Raw genomic sequence first — 16773 nt, 5'->3', positions numbered from 1 at the left:
AGACATTTATATGCTAATCCTCGAGAAGCAAAATTAATAAAAGTGTATTGAGGTATAAATAATAAAAATTGATGATATTAAAACAAAAACCCTCCGTCTAACTCCGTGTAAAAATTAGCTAAGTAAAAAAAGAAGAAAAAAAATCAAAAAAAAAAAACATTGTATAACCAAAACATTTTTCGCTTCATATAGAATTTATAAAACCAGTAATTTCAAAGCACTATAAGATGTGAAATCATAAATAAATGCTAAGTAAACTGAATTTAAGTATATTTAGTCTGTTTCGATAATTTATTTACTTGGCGAGGAAATTTTTTACTTCATACGATACAATATAAGAACCGTGGCGCTGAATGAATAATTAGACAATAAGACATTATAAATTAAAAATATTACAGTGAACATTTCTATACTAATCAAAATAATACTCTACAACCAATAATAACACTGTATACTCTATAGACTATATTAATACTAATATTTCCTCGCCAAGTAAATAAATTATCGAAACAGACTAAATATATTAAAAATATTAAATATATTTTTTATCTTCTTTTTTTTACTTAGCTAATTTTTACACGGAGTTAGACGGAGGGTTTTTGTTTTGATTTTATGAATAATCAATATAATATATAATTCAAGTAAAAAAAAAGCCCAATTTGGAGGGGGGGGGGGGTAATCGCCACGTCATCCCCCCTCAAATCCGCCACTGGCGCTTGGTGTATTTTATTCTATTCATAGCGCATTCTCTTGGCCGTTGCATACGTTTCACTTTTCGTATAGTGTCCTCTTCAGAAGTTTCTTCTGAGGACGCCATACTGGTCATTTTCAGCATTAAAAACACGCCTACGCAAAATAGACTAAACGGCATTAAAAAGTGGTTTTAGAGTAAAAATACCTATTATGTAATTTATAGGTAACAATATTTTGGAGGGAATCTCATATGCATTTTTTAAAATATTCAATATTAAAAGAGTTACAGTTTTATAAAAAATGTAAAAAAAAACGGTTTTTGAACCTTTTATATCAGCGGTTCTTAACCTTTGTGTAGTGGCGACCCAAGATATTTACCAAATTTTTCATGCGACCTTTTTATAAAATAATGTTCAATGGCAGAATAAAAAATAACTATTGGGTACTCTTAATTTAATATTTTTTTTAATATTCTTCTTTTATATCGTTAAATGTATCATCAATGTACCTTACATAAATTAATAATATAGCTGAATTGCTTATATCCGTTGATTCATCCAACTGGATGGCATAAAATAAAGATTTGTTTATTTTTTCGACGAGCTGATATTCGATATCATTAGTAATACAAAGAATTCGTTTATGAATAGTGTCATCTGACATGGGGATATTTTTTATTTTTGAGACGTGTTCATTACCGAATAGTTCTGAACATATATCGACCATGCAAGGTTTAATTAATTTTTCACCAATATTATACGGCTTTTTCAGTGGCGTAACGATAGGGTGGCATGACGGGCAATGGGCCACTGGCCCACGACTCTAGCTAGAGGTTAGGTTCAAGAAAAAAATAGTACATTAGTCCATTAGTGAAATTTATAAATACGATTCTGTTTAAAAATATATGACGTATATTCTTGTAAAATAAAATAAATTTAATAACTGATCACGATTATATTTATAGATATTTTAATTACCAGTCCGTCGACATTGTCGATATTAATATTATTATATTGTTATTTGTAGAATGGAAATAACAATGAAGCGTATCGCAATCGCTTGTCTTTGAAACCGAACGTAACATTTATATTTTATATTTAGATACTAGATTAGATTAGAACTATTCTAAGAATAAGTGACCGTCGTTTAGTCGTTGTTACTCGATGTTCTTTTAATTTATATTTTATTTTGTTATTAGTCAATGACGTGTCGTTAATCGTAGAGTGTAGACCGATTTTGTTTTCGCCTTCTGCTGTGAATCAGTGATTCGTATTCGTATAGGTATTGTGAACAATCATGTCGAAAAAAATACCTAGTGGGTATGAAAAGCGTAAAAAAAAAACGGAAGAACAAGAAAAATTATTAAAATTGCCTAAAATTAGTAGTTTTTTTTCTAGTACCACTCCTTGTGAAAATAAAAGTGAAATAATAATTAAAAGTGTTAATACCGAGGTTAATAGTGAACAAAGTGTTGAACTTAGTTCTGTAGATAGTGAAAAAAGTGAAGTAACCGCCCCAGAAATGTTGTCATGCTGTTCATATAAAGGTACGAATCAAAATAAATCTTTTGATATTGTTTTTAAAAATATTATTGAAACTTCTTCTGACCCGACGGATATTGGACATTTTAAAGAAATCGTTTTAGATGCTCAAACTAAACGGTTCATAATTGAAAATGGGCATAGTAGACCTAAAGCTAAAGGGCCTTTCGCTAAAAATTCAGACGGTAGATCTTTTTCTGAAAAGTATTATTTGACAGTGTCCAAATCTGGTTTAAAAATCGAACGTTCGTGGCTATGTTATTCGACTATACTTCAAAAAGCGTATTGTAGGTCATGCTGGCTATTTGGAGATCGCACATCCACTGGCTTTCAAGAAATTTGGACTACAGGTTATTGGAAACATATAGTAGATGGCATTAAAAGACACGAGCAATCACACGTTCACTACATTTCCTGTTTAGTATATGAAAAATGGTTTTTAAATAAAACATTAAACGAAGAACTAGAACAGAGTATAAAAAAAGAAAAATTATTTTGGCGTCAGGTTTTAGAGAGAATTTTAAATATTACTCTTACATTAGCTATGCGAAGTTTACCTTTTCGCGGCCACAGAGAAAAGCTCGGTAGTGGAAAAGGAGAAAACGGCAATTTTATTTGTTTTATTGAGTTACTTGCAAAATATGACCCAGTACTAGAAAAAGTTATTAATCAGGGTAATAATAAAGTAAACTACTGTAGCCCTAAAATTCAAAATGAACTAATACAGTTAATTTCAAATAAAGTCGAAAACGAGTTAATACTTAATATTAAAGAAGCTCCTTTTTTTTCCATTATAATTGATACAACGCAAGATATTTCAAAAGTTGATCAGTTAAGTGAAATTTATCGTTATTGTGTTATAGAAAAAGATGAATACGGAAACCCAAAAAATGTATGTGTTAAGGAAACTTTTTTAGCATTTCATGAAGTTGTTGATCAATCTGCCTCTTCTCTTTCTAAACTAATATTACAGAATATTGAAAAAAAGGGATTGTCTATCGGCAAATGCCGTGGTCAGGGCTATGACGGGGCTGCCAATATGAGTGGTATGTATAATGGCCTACAAAAAAGAATTAAAGACATTGAGCCAAGCGCAGCTTATGTCCATTGCTCTGCTCATAATTTAAATTTAGTTGTCAATGATGCTGTGAAAGAAATAACAGAAATGGAAATCTTTTTTGATGTTGTTCAACGAGTTTTTGTTTTTTTTGGACATAGTATAGTAAGATGGCGTATATTATCAGATTTAATTAAGGAATCGAACAGTCAAAATGGATTATTAATAAAAAAACTTAATCCCACAAGATGGGCTGGTCGTTATGAAGCAGTTTTTGCGCTTAAAATTAGATTTGTTGAAATTCAAAAAGCTTTAACAAAAGTTATACTTTGCAGCTCTAAGTTAGATGAGCGAAATGAAGCTGAAGGGATTAAAAAACAAATTGAAAATTATAATTTTATTTGCACTTTAGTTTTTCAATGTAAAATTTTACAAATTATAAACCTAACTTCTAAAATTCTCCAGTCAAAGTCAGTTGATTTAGATAATGCATCCAATTTATTAAAAAACTGTTATGAACAATTAAAAGAATATAGATGTAATTTTAATGATCTGTTGGAAGAAGCAAATATAGTTGCTAAAAGTTGGTCTATCTCTACAGAGTTCCAAAACAAACGTCGTAAAGTTGTAAAAAGATATTTCGATGAACTATGTACTGATATGCGTTTAACTTGTCCAGAAAGCTTATTTCGTGTAACTATTTTTAATAGAACGTTGGATATATTAATAAATCAAATAAGTAAACGTTTTCATGAATTAATGCTAAATTTCACATGTTTACAACCATCTTTTCTTACATCAGCAACAGATTTAGAGCTTTTAAATGAAGCTACGAAGTTGGTAAACAAATATGATAAAGACATATCAAAAACATTTACAAGTGAAATTTTAGCTGTAAGATCAACTCTTAAAAATCAAATAAGTCAACTTGACGCGTACCTACGGTTGTCACTGTGTGATGGTGAGGTAGCGTCGGATGGTGGTTGAACGGCACACGGGAGGAGCACGGGGGAAAAATGAATAAATAAAGCAACACAAATCTTTGGGGTACGACGGGGCTTTATTTGTAGCCAGAAAAAATAATACAAATAAAGTGGTAAAAAAAAAAACACCAATGTGAAAAAAAAAGAAAGGTGTTGAATGGACGGTGGGCACGGTACGGCGAAAAAGGTCAGTCGCGTACGGTGCTGTGGAAATGACTGGTTTTTGTCTAGGGCCGGTTCACGGTCGCGGCGGGTCCGACGCTCCGACGCGGATCGTCGCGCGTCGGCGTCGTCCGTCGTCAACTTGTGGTTGAGAGAGGGCTTCCGGCGAGGCTATTCACGCAAATGCCGTTCGAATTCAAACGGTGTTTGCGCGGGGCCGCGTCAAACTTAATTCAACTAGAGATCTTGCTCAACTTTTAATGGTGAAAAATCATTCTTTAACAGCCAGTTTCCCAGAAGTATGTACTGTTCTTTTATTATTTTTGACAATTCCTGTTACATCTGCAAGCGCGGAACGGTCGTTTTCGAAACTAAAAAATATTAAAGGATATTTAAGGAGTACAATGATGCAAAATCGTTTACGTGGCCTGGTGTTAATTTCAATCGAACAAGAAACAGCCCGAGAAGTTGACTTTGAAAATTTAATCGAAATGTTTGCCGAACAAAAAGCAAGAAAGAAAAAATTTTGAATATTTAAATTTTGTATTGCTTTGTATATATTTTTTAAACCAAAAAAATGTTTAATAAAATTTTACTATAAAAATAATATCACACTAAACATGTTTTTTATTGTTTGTAACCTTGAAGGGTAGAATTTTGTAGGTGGTTAGTTTTTGTAGGCTATTCCTCATATCTCTTTCTTCGAAATTTATAAAACTAAGGGCCCGATTGGATTATTTTGCCACGGGCATTAAAAGTTACGCCACTGGGCTTTTTTGTCCTAGCAATATGCATAGCTGCAATAAAAGAACATTTTAAATACATCTTGTCAACTGTTGTATATGATTTAATATTTTTTTTTATTTATCTTTAACTCATCACGTTTTCTTAAAAAAAAATCTGTAGTTTTATTTCTGTATTCACTATGATTAGTTTCAAGATGCCGTAAAAGTTTATTTGGTTTTAAAGAAGCATTTTCTAGTACATTACCGCAAATAAAACATTGTGCCAAATCTACTCCGTTTTCATTTATATAAGTAAACCCATAACCAATATATTTATCAATGTATTTATATGTGTAGTTCATTGATATTTTTACCTTTTTTCTAGGCATTTCGTCCTTCTCTATTTCTTGTTCATTTGAATTTGATTCCGTCTTTTCATTTTCATTTTTTTTAACTACCACAGGTTTTATGAAAAAAGATGAAAGTGATGTCTGTTTACTCATTATAAATGTTTAATACACAATACAAAATTATACAAAATTGTCTATTTACGAATAATATTATATTAATGCTAACGACTATTCCGCACTGGGTACAGGTAGGTTGACGTTAACCTTACGACTACACAAATAAGTACCATACGACGTTCACAACATTGATAGTTGATTCTAAGAAAAATGCTGGTCAAAAACTTATCAAATACTATAACTTATAGCTATAAATATACTTTATCGATTGCCATTAACGGAAACGAATGTAATTTGATAAGCTTCTTTGTACCAATTATCAATACTGTGAATTTACGAAAACGGTTTCATTTATTATTTATATTATAGGGCTTAAAAATAAAAATATTATACCAACGTTTTAAATTTTAGCCGACCCATTTCAAATTATTGGCGACCCAAAATTGGGTCGCGACCCTATGGTTAAGAACCGCTGTTTTATATCGAGCTGTATATTTAACATATTACAAAACCCATATGAGGTTCCCTCTGAAATATTCTTCTCTATAAATCTTATAATAGGTGTTTTTACTCTAAAACCACTTTTTAATGTCATTTCATTTGTTTTGCGTAAACATGTTTTGACGTCGTAAAATGTTAATTTTGTTTCGGCACGTGCTGCTCCAAGCGGCACCGTAATTTCCAACGTCGCGTCTACGTAATCAGCGGTTCCCCTTCCACTACAACACAGTGGCATAGTGATGGGAATTTCCGTTCCTTTTAGTGAATCGTTACTTTCGTTTCAGGTTCACAGAAGGAACGATTCCAAATGACTCGTTCCATCGTTCCTTTCGGTACTTTTTTTATTATCATATCATTAGTCATTATTTACCGAGTGGTGAACTGGCGACTGGCGAGTACCAAATACCGATACGGCGATACCGAACCGAATAACCACTATCAGTACAACCTGTTTCCTAGCCACTATTGTATTGCAGTAATACAGTGGTCTGTCTCCGTACTGATTAGTGATTACTGAGTATCTAGCGCTTACTCGTATTATTATAGTATCAATGTATAATTATTAATTATGCTATTATAATTTAAAACTGTGTAGACGTATATAATATACAAAAACACTTCGTTATAACTCCGTGTATAAAAAGCTAAGTTAAAAATAATTTCTGTAGTGACATTACATTTAGTAGGTAGGTAATGCTTAAACCTTTAAAAGACGTGGTGTGATGTGGAAACTAAGTAAAATTTAATTTTAATATTATAAATACCTACCTATGATTTAAAAATTGTATACTTTATATCTGTATAAAATATTATAGTCCGAACAATTTTATAACGTGTATTGCGCACATTTTTGATGTACTTTATGTATCTAAATAATTATTACCTAATAATAATTTTTGTTACAAACATTATTAAATAAAAATGAATAACTCTAATATAATAACAGAAAACATATTACAACTCGTATGCAATAAAAAAAAATTATTAAAAACTAAAAAGTTATTAAAAAAAATTTAAAGATTATTATTTAAAAATAATAATTGTTCAGTATTTTTAACTGACAATCGATTGCGTCGGTCTGTTATAGTATATCCAGCCTTCGAAAAAGTTCTTTCGCATGGAACCGAAGATGATGGTACGCATAATCTTAAAAGCATTAATTTAAATAAATTCGGGTATATTGTTTTATGATCTTTCCACCAAATTAACGGATCCAATTTTCTGGATAATAATGGTTCGTTCATATACCTATCTATTTCTAAAATAGCTTGAGCTCTTGGCGTAGTAATAGTAGTCGTAGTAGTTACCTGTAATTTAAATAAATTAAAAATATAATATAATGGGTACATGTTTTATCAAATATTTAGTTTTAAATTCTAATTACTTGAGCATTGAAGTCTTTCCATATTTCCAAGGTTTTTTCAGGTCGGCAGTTTTCGGGTTCAGTAGTCATGGTAACATTATCATTTGAAGTTTGAAGTGTTTGATTTGATGTTATTATTGATGTTACGCTAAGAATTAATTTTTGATATGCCTGTTGGTATGATGTAATAGAATTAAAACCCTTTTTCTTGAACCTCGGATCTAAAATTGTTGCTTCTGTTAATATCCGTTGCATATTAATGTTTTGAAATTTTCTGTCTGCTTTGGATTCCATTTTTTCAACCATATGATAAATATTTTGAGGCAAATCTTTTTCTTGTTTTTTTATTTTTAAATGAGATATTAACATGTTAACTAAAATAAGAACTTTTGATATGGATATTTCTTTTTCACTGCTGAGTTCAATGGTAACTTCATTAAACGGCTTAAAAATATCACAGTAATATTTCATAATTTCAAAATCTGATTGCAATAAATTATTAACATTGCCCATTACTGCTATTGTTGAAACTAAAGGTTCTTTTAAATCAATACATCTTTGAAACATTGCATATGTAGAATTCCAGCGCGTGGCGACATCTTGAATTAGTTTCAATGTGGGATAACCCATTTGAATTTGCGTATTTTTTAATTTAGTATACGCTTGGGAAGACCGCTTAAAAAATTCTACCACACTTTTTACCTTTTTGTGAACCTCTGAAATTTCTCCTAAGCCACTTTGTGCTATTAAATTTATACTATGAGCCAAACAAGGTAAATGACGCCACTTTGTATTTAAATTAATTGCAGCTACAATATTTGCTGCGTTGTCACTAACTGCTACTTTAATTTTTTCTTGTATTTCCCATTCAATAAAACATTTGTTCATAAAATCGGACAAGTTTACAGCTGTATGAGATTCTATAAAATTATAACAACCTAATAAATGTGTTTTTAAAATACATTCTTCCTTGTCTATGAAATGAATAGTTATTGCTACAAAACTATCGTTGTTAACCGAAGTCCAACCGTCCGTGGTAAACGCAATATGTTCGGCATTTTTAATATTAACTTTTATTTTTTGTTTTGTACTTTCTACCAATTGAGGAATAATACATTTAGAAATGGTTTTTCTTGAAGGCAATGTGTATCCCGGATTTAATAATTTAACAAATTTTTTGAATTCTTTATTCTCGACCAAGCTATACGGTTGAAACTCTTTTGCTATTACAATAGTTAATTGGTTATCAATTTGTTTTGATTTTGTAAGCAAAATTGGTTTTGATACGAACGAGTCAATTTTTGTTTGAATATTTTGAGGAATAGAATTTCGAATTTTATTTGTTTTAATATATGTACTTGTTGAAGGACGAGATATGGTAGATTCGGCTGAAATGGTACAATCCGGTTCATCAATGTCCTGCTCTGCACTAACCAAATCAACACATCGTTTTTTTTTTGCCTCATACTGTATTATATGTTTTCTTTTTAAGTGACGACTTAAATTAGCTGTTGATCCCCCTTTAAATGAATATTCAATAGAACAATAACTACATTTAGCCTTTTCATTTTCGAGTATCATAAAATGGTTCCAAACATCACTTTTTTTCTTATCCATTATAATATAATATTATGCACACAAGGTAAACTTTCAAAATGTTTTATTTGACTATATATAAATATTATAATTACCGAAATAATGTCTTTTGATTCAAGTCCAAGCCTTTAATTCACTGGTTAATATATAAAATTAACAAAAAACATAATAAAATAATCAAAGAATGTTACAAACGTGATACGTGTGAAATGAAAAGTTACTGTAATAGTAATGTTAAATGTAAAACGTGTTACTAAATAAAATGACCAAATTAATGCCTATTATTATTGTGTATTGAATAAACTAATAAACAAAAATAACGAATAATATGTTTTATAAATAAACCGTGTATTTTGCATAATTCGCCGACAGGGAACGGTCACCAAAGAGCACAGACCAAATATTTAAGGGGAATATATTTAATAACACATTCAATGCCTGTGACGCGTTTGAACACATGTTTAAATTAAATCCACGAAAATAGATATTTTTTAATTATTTTACTAGATTATATTATAATGTTATCTGTTTTATATTTGTTATTATGTGATCGTACACTATCTACAAGTTGATCGTTTGTCCATTATTTGTACACAGTATTATTCTTTATTTTCATTTATAAAATATTGTATCTAATGTTTCATATGATATTAAATATTCCCTAAAATATATTATTATTCTAGAGTGATATTGAATTAGTACTTTACATAAAACTATAAATTTAGTTTAGACAAAACAGTATTTAAAAAATAGAACTTTCTTCTTTTAAGCCTCTGACGCGTTTACGCGTCAGAGGCATTTTACAAGTGGCTCTCCGGTAGAATTGGACATGACGCGTAAACGCGTTGCCGGCAATCGGCATTACACATATAATTTTGAATGACGCGTAAACGCGTCGCCGGCGTTGAATTTGAATGTGTAAAGTAGTAAGTACTTATAGTTCCATAATATTTTAATCTATGATTACCTATATTACTGTTAAGTCATAGATATAATATATGATATATTATTAAATAATAAATATATCTGAGGTTTTAGTGTTTTTATTTTTGTATTCTTTATTATCTATGTTCGTGGTGTTAATCAATATTCGATAATCGTCAATCGAGATAACGAAGGATTCTTATCTGTAATTTTTATCAGTATTCACTATTCGGTACAATATTACGTCTTGTTTCGGTCTCAGTCACGGTAGATGTATATTTAACGGATGGAATGAAGGAACGAGTAGGAACGTTCGGGTGGAATCGTTCCTAATCGTTCCTCTACTGGACTCGTTCATTTGGAACGATTCGTTCAGGAACGACCCATCACTACAGTGGCAGCGTTAGGAATAAATTTCACGAAACCGTACTATTTATATTTTATATTTTTAAAATTATACTGCGGCCCGCACTCGAATATAAAAATAATATTATCGATAAGATAATTATTTTTTACTATTTATAATAATTATGAATAATGGTACTATACATAATAATATTATATTATTTATTTAATATTTCATATTGTTCAATCCCCCGAATAAAAATATTAGAAATGTTAAAAATAAATATTCAAGTAAGTATAATATTTAAATCATCCAAAAACAAATGTATGAAAATCAACCATTTCTCTTCTCATTTTATTGTAGGCTTATTATATTTTATCATTGCAAATAAAAATAATATTTTAAAACGATCGTCTAAAAACAAATGTCCAAAACTCTTGTGCTACGACAACATAAAAAAACCAGTTAAGTACTAAGTAGACACCTAAATTATTACATTTTTTCTATCAAATAAGGAACACTCTTATGTATATATTATTTTTTAATTTTAAAAATTTTTATATATGCCCCCACGGGCGTCAGAAAGGTTGGTAATAGAGTAATTTTTATTTTACACCCAAATGTTAAAGAATCAATTTTATTTATTTTGTTATATCAATTCTAGAAGCTTGAACCTTGATGAAACGTAAAGTAGCATTAGTTCATTTGCTCCTATCTCTAACAGTACACCTGCAATGGCTGAAAATCCTTTTACCACTATAAAAAAAAGTCCATTTGGAATTTCTGAACACAGTATAACAGATATTATGAATCATAGTTTGTGCGATGAACTGCATTGTTCAACTTCAACTACAACTTCAACTACTAATGAAGAAACTATAAATTCTGAGTAAAATAAATTGTTTATACATATTACCTATTAGAAAACCGTGTGTTGGCCGATTCAAGGAAGACAATTTTAAATTAAAAATTAAATAACCTTATCCTACCATCCCAACTTCCCACCTTACAAGAGTGGCTGCACTCATCCTAGTATCTTACCTTTTAGATTCCGAACGTAGTGATGAATATATTGTTTTTTTTTAACAATTATGTGTTTTATTGTTTTGTTTTGTTTTGTTATTCAAAAGTATAAGTCGTAGATACTTGAAAATTGCATTAGTTATTTGAATTTTCATTTTATTTACATAATTTATTTTTCAAGATATTTCGCTAATTTTAAGGCTATTTATGGGCATTTGAAATATTCATTTTTGTTTAGGTTTTTATTACAAATATCGATAAAAAATTGTTGACTAAGTCATAATACTAAAAAATTTAATACAAAGTTCCTCATGAGTTATTCTTATTCTGATTAAAAAATTATAAGAATACTTAAATTTTTAATATATGTATTTAAAAATTTGAATCTTGAAAAATATTCGTTAAAATCATGAATATTTGCAAATAATTTTGAAGTTAAAAATTTATAAACAATTTTGTATACGTAGCTAAGAATTGAAAATTTAATACAAGGTTTTCCATAAGTTTGGCTTACAATAATTTTCTGTACAGTGTACATGATTTAATTTTGTGGTATTCAGATCATTAAAATTTAAAACATAAACTACCTTCTTCACCACCCAAGGTATAAGCCATCTTAGGCTGACAAATCATCGTTCAGAATCGTTTTACGTATACAATGGATTCGTATCGTTGGATTCAAATTTAACATATTATTATAAACAATACTAATAATAGTGACTTATACTGTACAGCAGAGCGTTACTCACCTGACCGCCTTTTTTTTGTTGAAATGTTGACAAAAAAAATTTTGGATGCTCAAAAAAACTTGAAAATTTAATACAATGTAACTTATAAGTTGTTATTATTGTAGTTAAAAAAATCAAAAATCGTTTTACAACTTTTTACAAGTTCAAATTTTTACAAAATATATGAAAATTGCGATAAATTTCAAGTAATTTTGTAGTTGAAAATTCATTACATTTTTAGTATTTATATCTAAGGTTACAAAATCCTTCCAAGTACAGTAGAACTCCAATTATCCGAACGCCAATCATCCGGACGAGAAAAATACGGCACGTGCCGTTATTCATACACGTGTTTCATAATAGTTTTTAGGTTAGATAAAGAATAGGTACTACATATATATTATTATTAATAATATCCGTCATTCCAACGTAGGTATATTAAAAATTATCGATAATAAAATACATATACATATAACATTTTACAATATTGCCACACATACATAGATATTATTCTTAGTAAGTCAGTTGTATAATCGTCGCACGGTATAGTACAATAGTACATAAATAGTGAATTGTCGTGTTACAATGTCGTCAAACAGAAAACGTGTAGTGCTTACTATGAAAGAAAAAGTAGATATCATTGCGCGGTTGAAAAAAGGCGAAACAGGCCGAGCATTGGCCGAAAAGTATGGTGTTGGAACATCCACTATTTCAGATATAAAAAAAAATGCGGACTCTATCACCAGGTACGTGAATAATCTCGATGATGCAAACGGTTCTTTAACACGTAAAACAATGAAAAAACCTAAAACAGAATTATTAGAAGATGCTGTGTTTACTTGGTTTATGCAAAATAGAGCATCTGGACTGCCTATATCAGGTCCTTTATTATGTGAAAAAGCATTATATTTTAATAAAAAACTTGGAGGGGATTCATCATTTGTGGCAAGTAGTGGATGGATGAGAAACTTTAAATCACGCCATGGGATTCGACAAATTGAGATTCATGGAGAAAAGTTGAGTGCAAATACCACTGCAGCAGAATCGTTTTCTCATAATGTCCAGAAATACATCAAAGAAAACAAATTTGACATGGATTTCATCTACAATGCAGATGAAACGGGCCTCAACTGGAAAGCTTTACCATCGAAGTCCTTGGTGTCTCAACGTGAGGCAGCAGCTCCAGGATACAAATTAAGTAAAGACCGAGTAACAGTTATGGTATGCGCAAATGCTACCGGTACTCATAAAATTCCGTTACTTTTGATTGGAAAGTCTAAAAATCCACGTTGCTTTAAAAATGTGAAAATTCCATTGACGTACTAAAGTCAAAAAATGCATGAATAAACGTCGATTTGTTCGTAGAATGGTTTTAACACACATTTGTTCCTGAAGTGAAACAATTTCAGCAAAATATAGGAAAAGAAGGCAAAGTTTTACTTTTGATAGATAACGCTCCATCCCACCCTTCAACAGAAACTTTAAATGCCATAAATGATAAATTTGAAGTAAAATTTTTTCCTCCCAATGTTACTTTTCTGATTCAACCTATAGACCAGAGTGTTATAGAAACATTGAAAAGACTGTACAGAAAAGAATTAATGCGTCGCTTACTATTAGATGACCAAAATGACGAGGAATCATTTTTATCTTTTTATAAAAAAATTAATCTGAAGGATTGCTGCTACATGCTTGTTGGAGCATGGAAATGTGTACAAAATTGTACTTTAAAAAGGTCATGGAATAAGTTACTGAAGCAAGTTGAAGATACCCAAAATGTGGAACCAAATGTTGAAATAGCTGAAATACAAGAGTGTATAAGCCAAGTTCACGTATTTAGCGATTGTGATGAAGAGAATATAAGTGAGTGGTTACTTATGGATACAAATGATCCTGGATATCAATTACTTTCGGATGATGAAATAGTTCGTAACTTATTTGAAGAAGATGAAACTGACGATTTGACTGAAGGTGAAAATGGGCCTTCTCATTCTGAAGCTTTTGATGCATTGGATTTGGCGTTTAAATGATTTGAGAGACAAGAAGAATCAAACACCACTCAATTGTTGCAATTAAGAAGATTGAGAGACCTAGCTGCTCTAAAAAGAAAGTCAACTATGAAGCAAACTAAAATATCATCATTTTTCAAAATAAAATAAATTATGTGCCAAGTCAGCTTTTTTTTTGGTTTTAAATTATGTCACGTGTGTACTTTAATTAAAGCTTATTTTGTTTCAGTTGAATATCTAATAAAATTACTTATTTGTTTATGGTTACGTGTGTATATAACTTTTGATATATCATATGTCAATCATCCGGATATTTGCTTATCCGGACCACCCTCTACATTAATTAGTCCGGATAATTGGAGTTCTACTGTACGTGTTCCGTAAATCACTATACACAGTATACCTACATCAGAAAGGAAAATTAAAATATTTTATGAAATATAGTTTATTATCTTTACATTGATATTTTTATAGATGTCTTGAAGGTAGGCGAATCGTAGACATAAAGCATTTATTTGATCAAATACAAAAAATCCGACATGATCCATTCGAGTTCTCATTTTTAGACTTGGAATTTTTATCCGAAACTCGTAAAGGATATTGTCTATTTTTTCATTCCTATGTAAAATGTGTAATGATATTTCTACTATAACATCTGAAAATGGTAACGTCTATTTGCCCATCAATAAAGCAATAGTAAATGGCAGGTTGGCAATAGGTATTTACATTTACAGTTATTTATCTTTAATGTTTTTTAGTGTTCATATTTTTTAATAATTTATTTAAAAAATTAATATAAATAATACATAGGAATAGGTCACACGCAACTCTCCGAATTATCTTCTTCGATTGAACTCCCATCTCTCTCTTCTACATCATACCTGTATAATCTATCTATTATAAGTAATTCAGTAAATGATGTTGCAATTGAAGAAATGATAAAAGCTGGCGATGAAGAGAGACAATTAGCAATTCAAAATGGAAATGTAGATGAATGTGGTGTACCAATGTGCACTGTTATAGCTGATGGCCAGTGGTCAAAAAGATCTTACCAAACAAAATATAACTCATTTTCTGGAGCAGTAAGAAATGTTTAAAATTTATAAAAAGATCAAAATAATTTAAATTAAAACATGAATTATTTTTCAGGCGACTATTATAGGATTTAACACTAAAAAGGTGTTATTTGTAGGAATACGAAATAGTTACTGTTCTGTTTGCCAGCGTGCTTTAAATAAAAAATGTGAGGCGCCTGTTCACGTTTGTTTTTTAAATTGGAAAAAGTCATCTACAGCTATGGAGACAGATGGTATATTAGAAAGATTTTCTAATAGTTTAAATATGCACGGATTAAAATATAATAAACTTATTGGTAAGAAATAAAACATAAATAGTAGATAAATATAGAAACTTAAAAAATATTCGTAATTCGTAAGACCTGAAATATACAAACGAATATTATAAATAATTATAATACGTTTCTATTATAATTTATAATATTTCCAATATTAGTAGTATAGTCATAACTTGAATGCCATAATATAATATTGATACTCTTTGTATCAGGTGATAGTGATAGCAGTGTCATAAAAAAATTAAATGAAGTTTTACCTTACGGACCCGATTTCGGGTAACTATTTTAGTAACTATTGCGTAACTACGGAATTAAATTGACGGCTCTTTCCAAAAAAACTGAGTATCCAGTTGTAATTCGTAAATTTATTTCAACATATATTTTACGTTTTCGTACAGACGTAACAAAGGCTATCCAACATCGATTGAATGAAAAAACATCAATTCAACAAAAAATAACAGGTTAATATCTTATTATTTATGTATTGTATTTTATTAATTTATACCTAATGCATTGGGCTAAAATTTATCGGAATTAATTTTTCTTTAAAACAATTTTATCTACATAATATATATTTATTATTTATTATTTTATTTTATTTTTATTTATTTGTATAAACGCTAAACGGCTTTTTACATATAGCAATAACGATATTACATAAATTAACGTTAGTGATAAGAATAATATACATAAATGATAATGTTAACAATATATTAAGAAATAAGGATAATAATAATTATAATAGGAAAATTACATACGTTAGGTGAATACAAAATTAAGGCCATATATCAAAATTAATATTATTTAAATTGCGCATAGCTCTAACCAAAGACCAATAGCCTGACACCAGTTCATAAAATTGTTGAATGATGATTGAAGGACGTCACAATCAGTACTGGAAGATATCCTGGAGAACAGCTTAACATCATCAGCAAAAAGAAGTAAACGTACCGACGGGACATTGCTAAATACTGAATAACCAAAAATATTAAATAATAGAGGAGATAAATGTCCACCTTGTGGAACGCCTGAAGAAACTTTAAATTTACTTGATGAGATATTGAACAACTTAACATATTGCCATCTATTCACTAGGTATGAGCGAATCCATGATAAAAGAGGAAAACCAATTCCCAGTTTATCCAAAGTGTAGATGAGAGAATTATGATCAACTGAATCAAATGCTATTGAAAAGTCGGTGAAAATAGCGTCAACTTGGGAATTATCTCTAAAAGCATCACGGATAAAACAAGAAAAATCTAGAGAACTGGTTATAGTGGAACGACCAGGAAAAAAGCCAT

At 29.9% G+C, this 16773-nt stretch overlaps 3 protein-coding genes across 3 annotated transcripts; 2 read left to right on the top strand and 1 right to left on the bottom strand.

The window, feature by feature from the left end:
• Positions 1–1989: 1989 nt before the first annotated feature.
• On the top strand, positions 1990–4278 carry LOC132926075 (zinc finger MYM-type protein 1-like). Its single transcript, XM_060990420.1, has 4 exons — positions 1990–2012; positions 2091–3612; positions 3757–3874; positions 4094–4278. Exons 1-4 carry the CDS (start codon positions 1990–1992, stop codon positions 4276–4278), a joined length of 1848 nt encoding a protein of 615 aa, XP_060846403.1.
• A 429-nt stretch (positions 4279–4707) lies between these two features.
• Positions 4708–11996, bottom strand: LOC132926073 (E3 SUMO-protein ligase ZBED1-like). The gene is made up of 6 exons (XM_060990419.1): positions 11969–11996; positions 8584–8916; positions 7997–8412; positions 7514–7936; positions 7192–7436; positions 4708–4807 (listed from the first exon to the last, which is right to left on the bottom strand). Exons 1-6 carry the CDS (start codon positions 11994–11996, stop codon positions 4708–4710), a joined length of 1545 nt encoding a protein of 514 aa, XP_060846402.1.
• Positions 11997–12694: 698 nt separating this feature from the next.
• Positions 12695–14139, top strand: LOC132926072 (jerky protein homolog-like). Its single transcript, XM_060990417.1, has 2 exons — positions 12695–13349; positions 13505–14139. Exons 1-2 carry the CDS (start codon positions 12695–12697, stop codon positions 14137–14139), a joined length of 1290 nt encoding a protein of 429 aa, XP_060846400.1.
• The last annotated feature ends 2634 nt before the right edge of the window (positions 14140–16773 follow it).

Source organism: Rhopalosiphum padi, chromosome 3, assembly GCF_020882245.1.
Source record: "Rhopalosiphum padi isolate XX-2018 chromosome 3, ASM2088224v1, whole genome shotgun sequence".
Lineage (NCBI taxonomy): Eukaryota > Metazoa > Arthropoda > Insecta > Hemiptera > Aphididae > Rhopalosiphum > Rhopalosiphum padi.
The sequence above is the reverse complement of the archived record's forward strand: the minus strand, read 5'-3'. Positions and strand labels throughout refer to the sequence as shown.

Coding starts and splice junctions, on each gene's coding strand:
- LOC132926072 (XM_060990417.1), top strand. CDS start 12,695: ATGTCGTCAAACAGAAAACGTGTAGTGCTTACTATGAAAGAAAAAGTA. Junction 13,350..13,504: donor GGTATGCGCAAATGCTACCG/GTACTCATAAAA, acceptor TTGTTCCTGAAG/TGAAACAATTTCAGCAAAAT.
- LOC132926073 (XM_060990419.1), bottom strand. CDS start 11,996: ATGGCTTATACCTTGGGTGGTGAAGAAG. Junction 8,413..8,583: donor TATTCCTCAATTGGTAGAAA/GTACAAAACAAA, acceptor ATAATTTTATAG/AATCTCATACAGCTGTAAAC. Junction 4,808..7,191: donor ACAGACCGACGCAATCGATT/GTCAGTTAAAAA, acceptor AATATTTTTTAG/TTTCGAAAACGACCGTTCCG.
- LOC132926075 (XM_060990420.1), top strand. CDS start 1,990: ATGTCGAAAAAAATACCTAGTGG. Junction 3,613..3,756: donor TTCAAAAAGCTTTAACAAAA/GTTATACTTTGC, acceptor AAAATTCTCCAG/TCAAAGTCAGTTGATTTAGA. Junction 3,875..4,093: donor AGCAAATATAGTTGCTAAAA/GTTGGTCTATCT, acceptor TTCTTACATCAG/CAACAGATTTAGAGCTTTTA.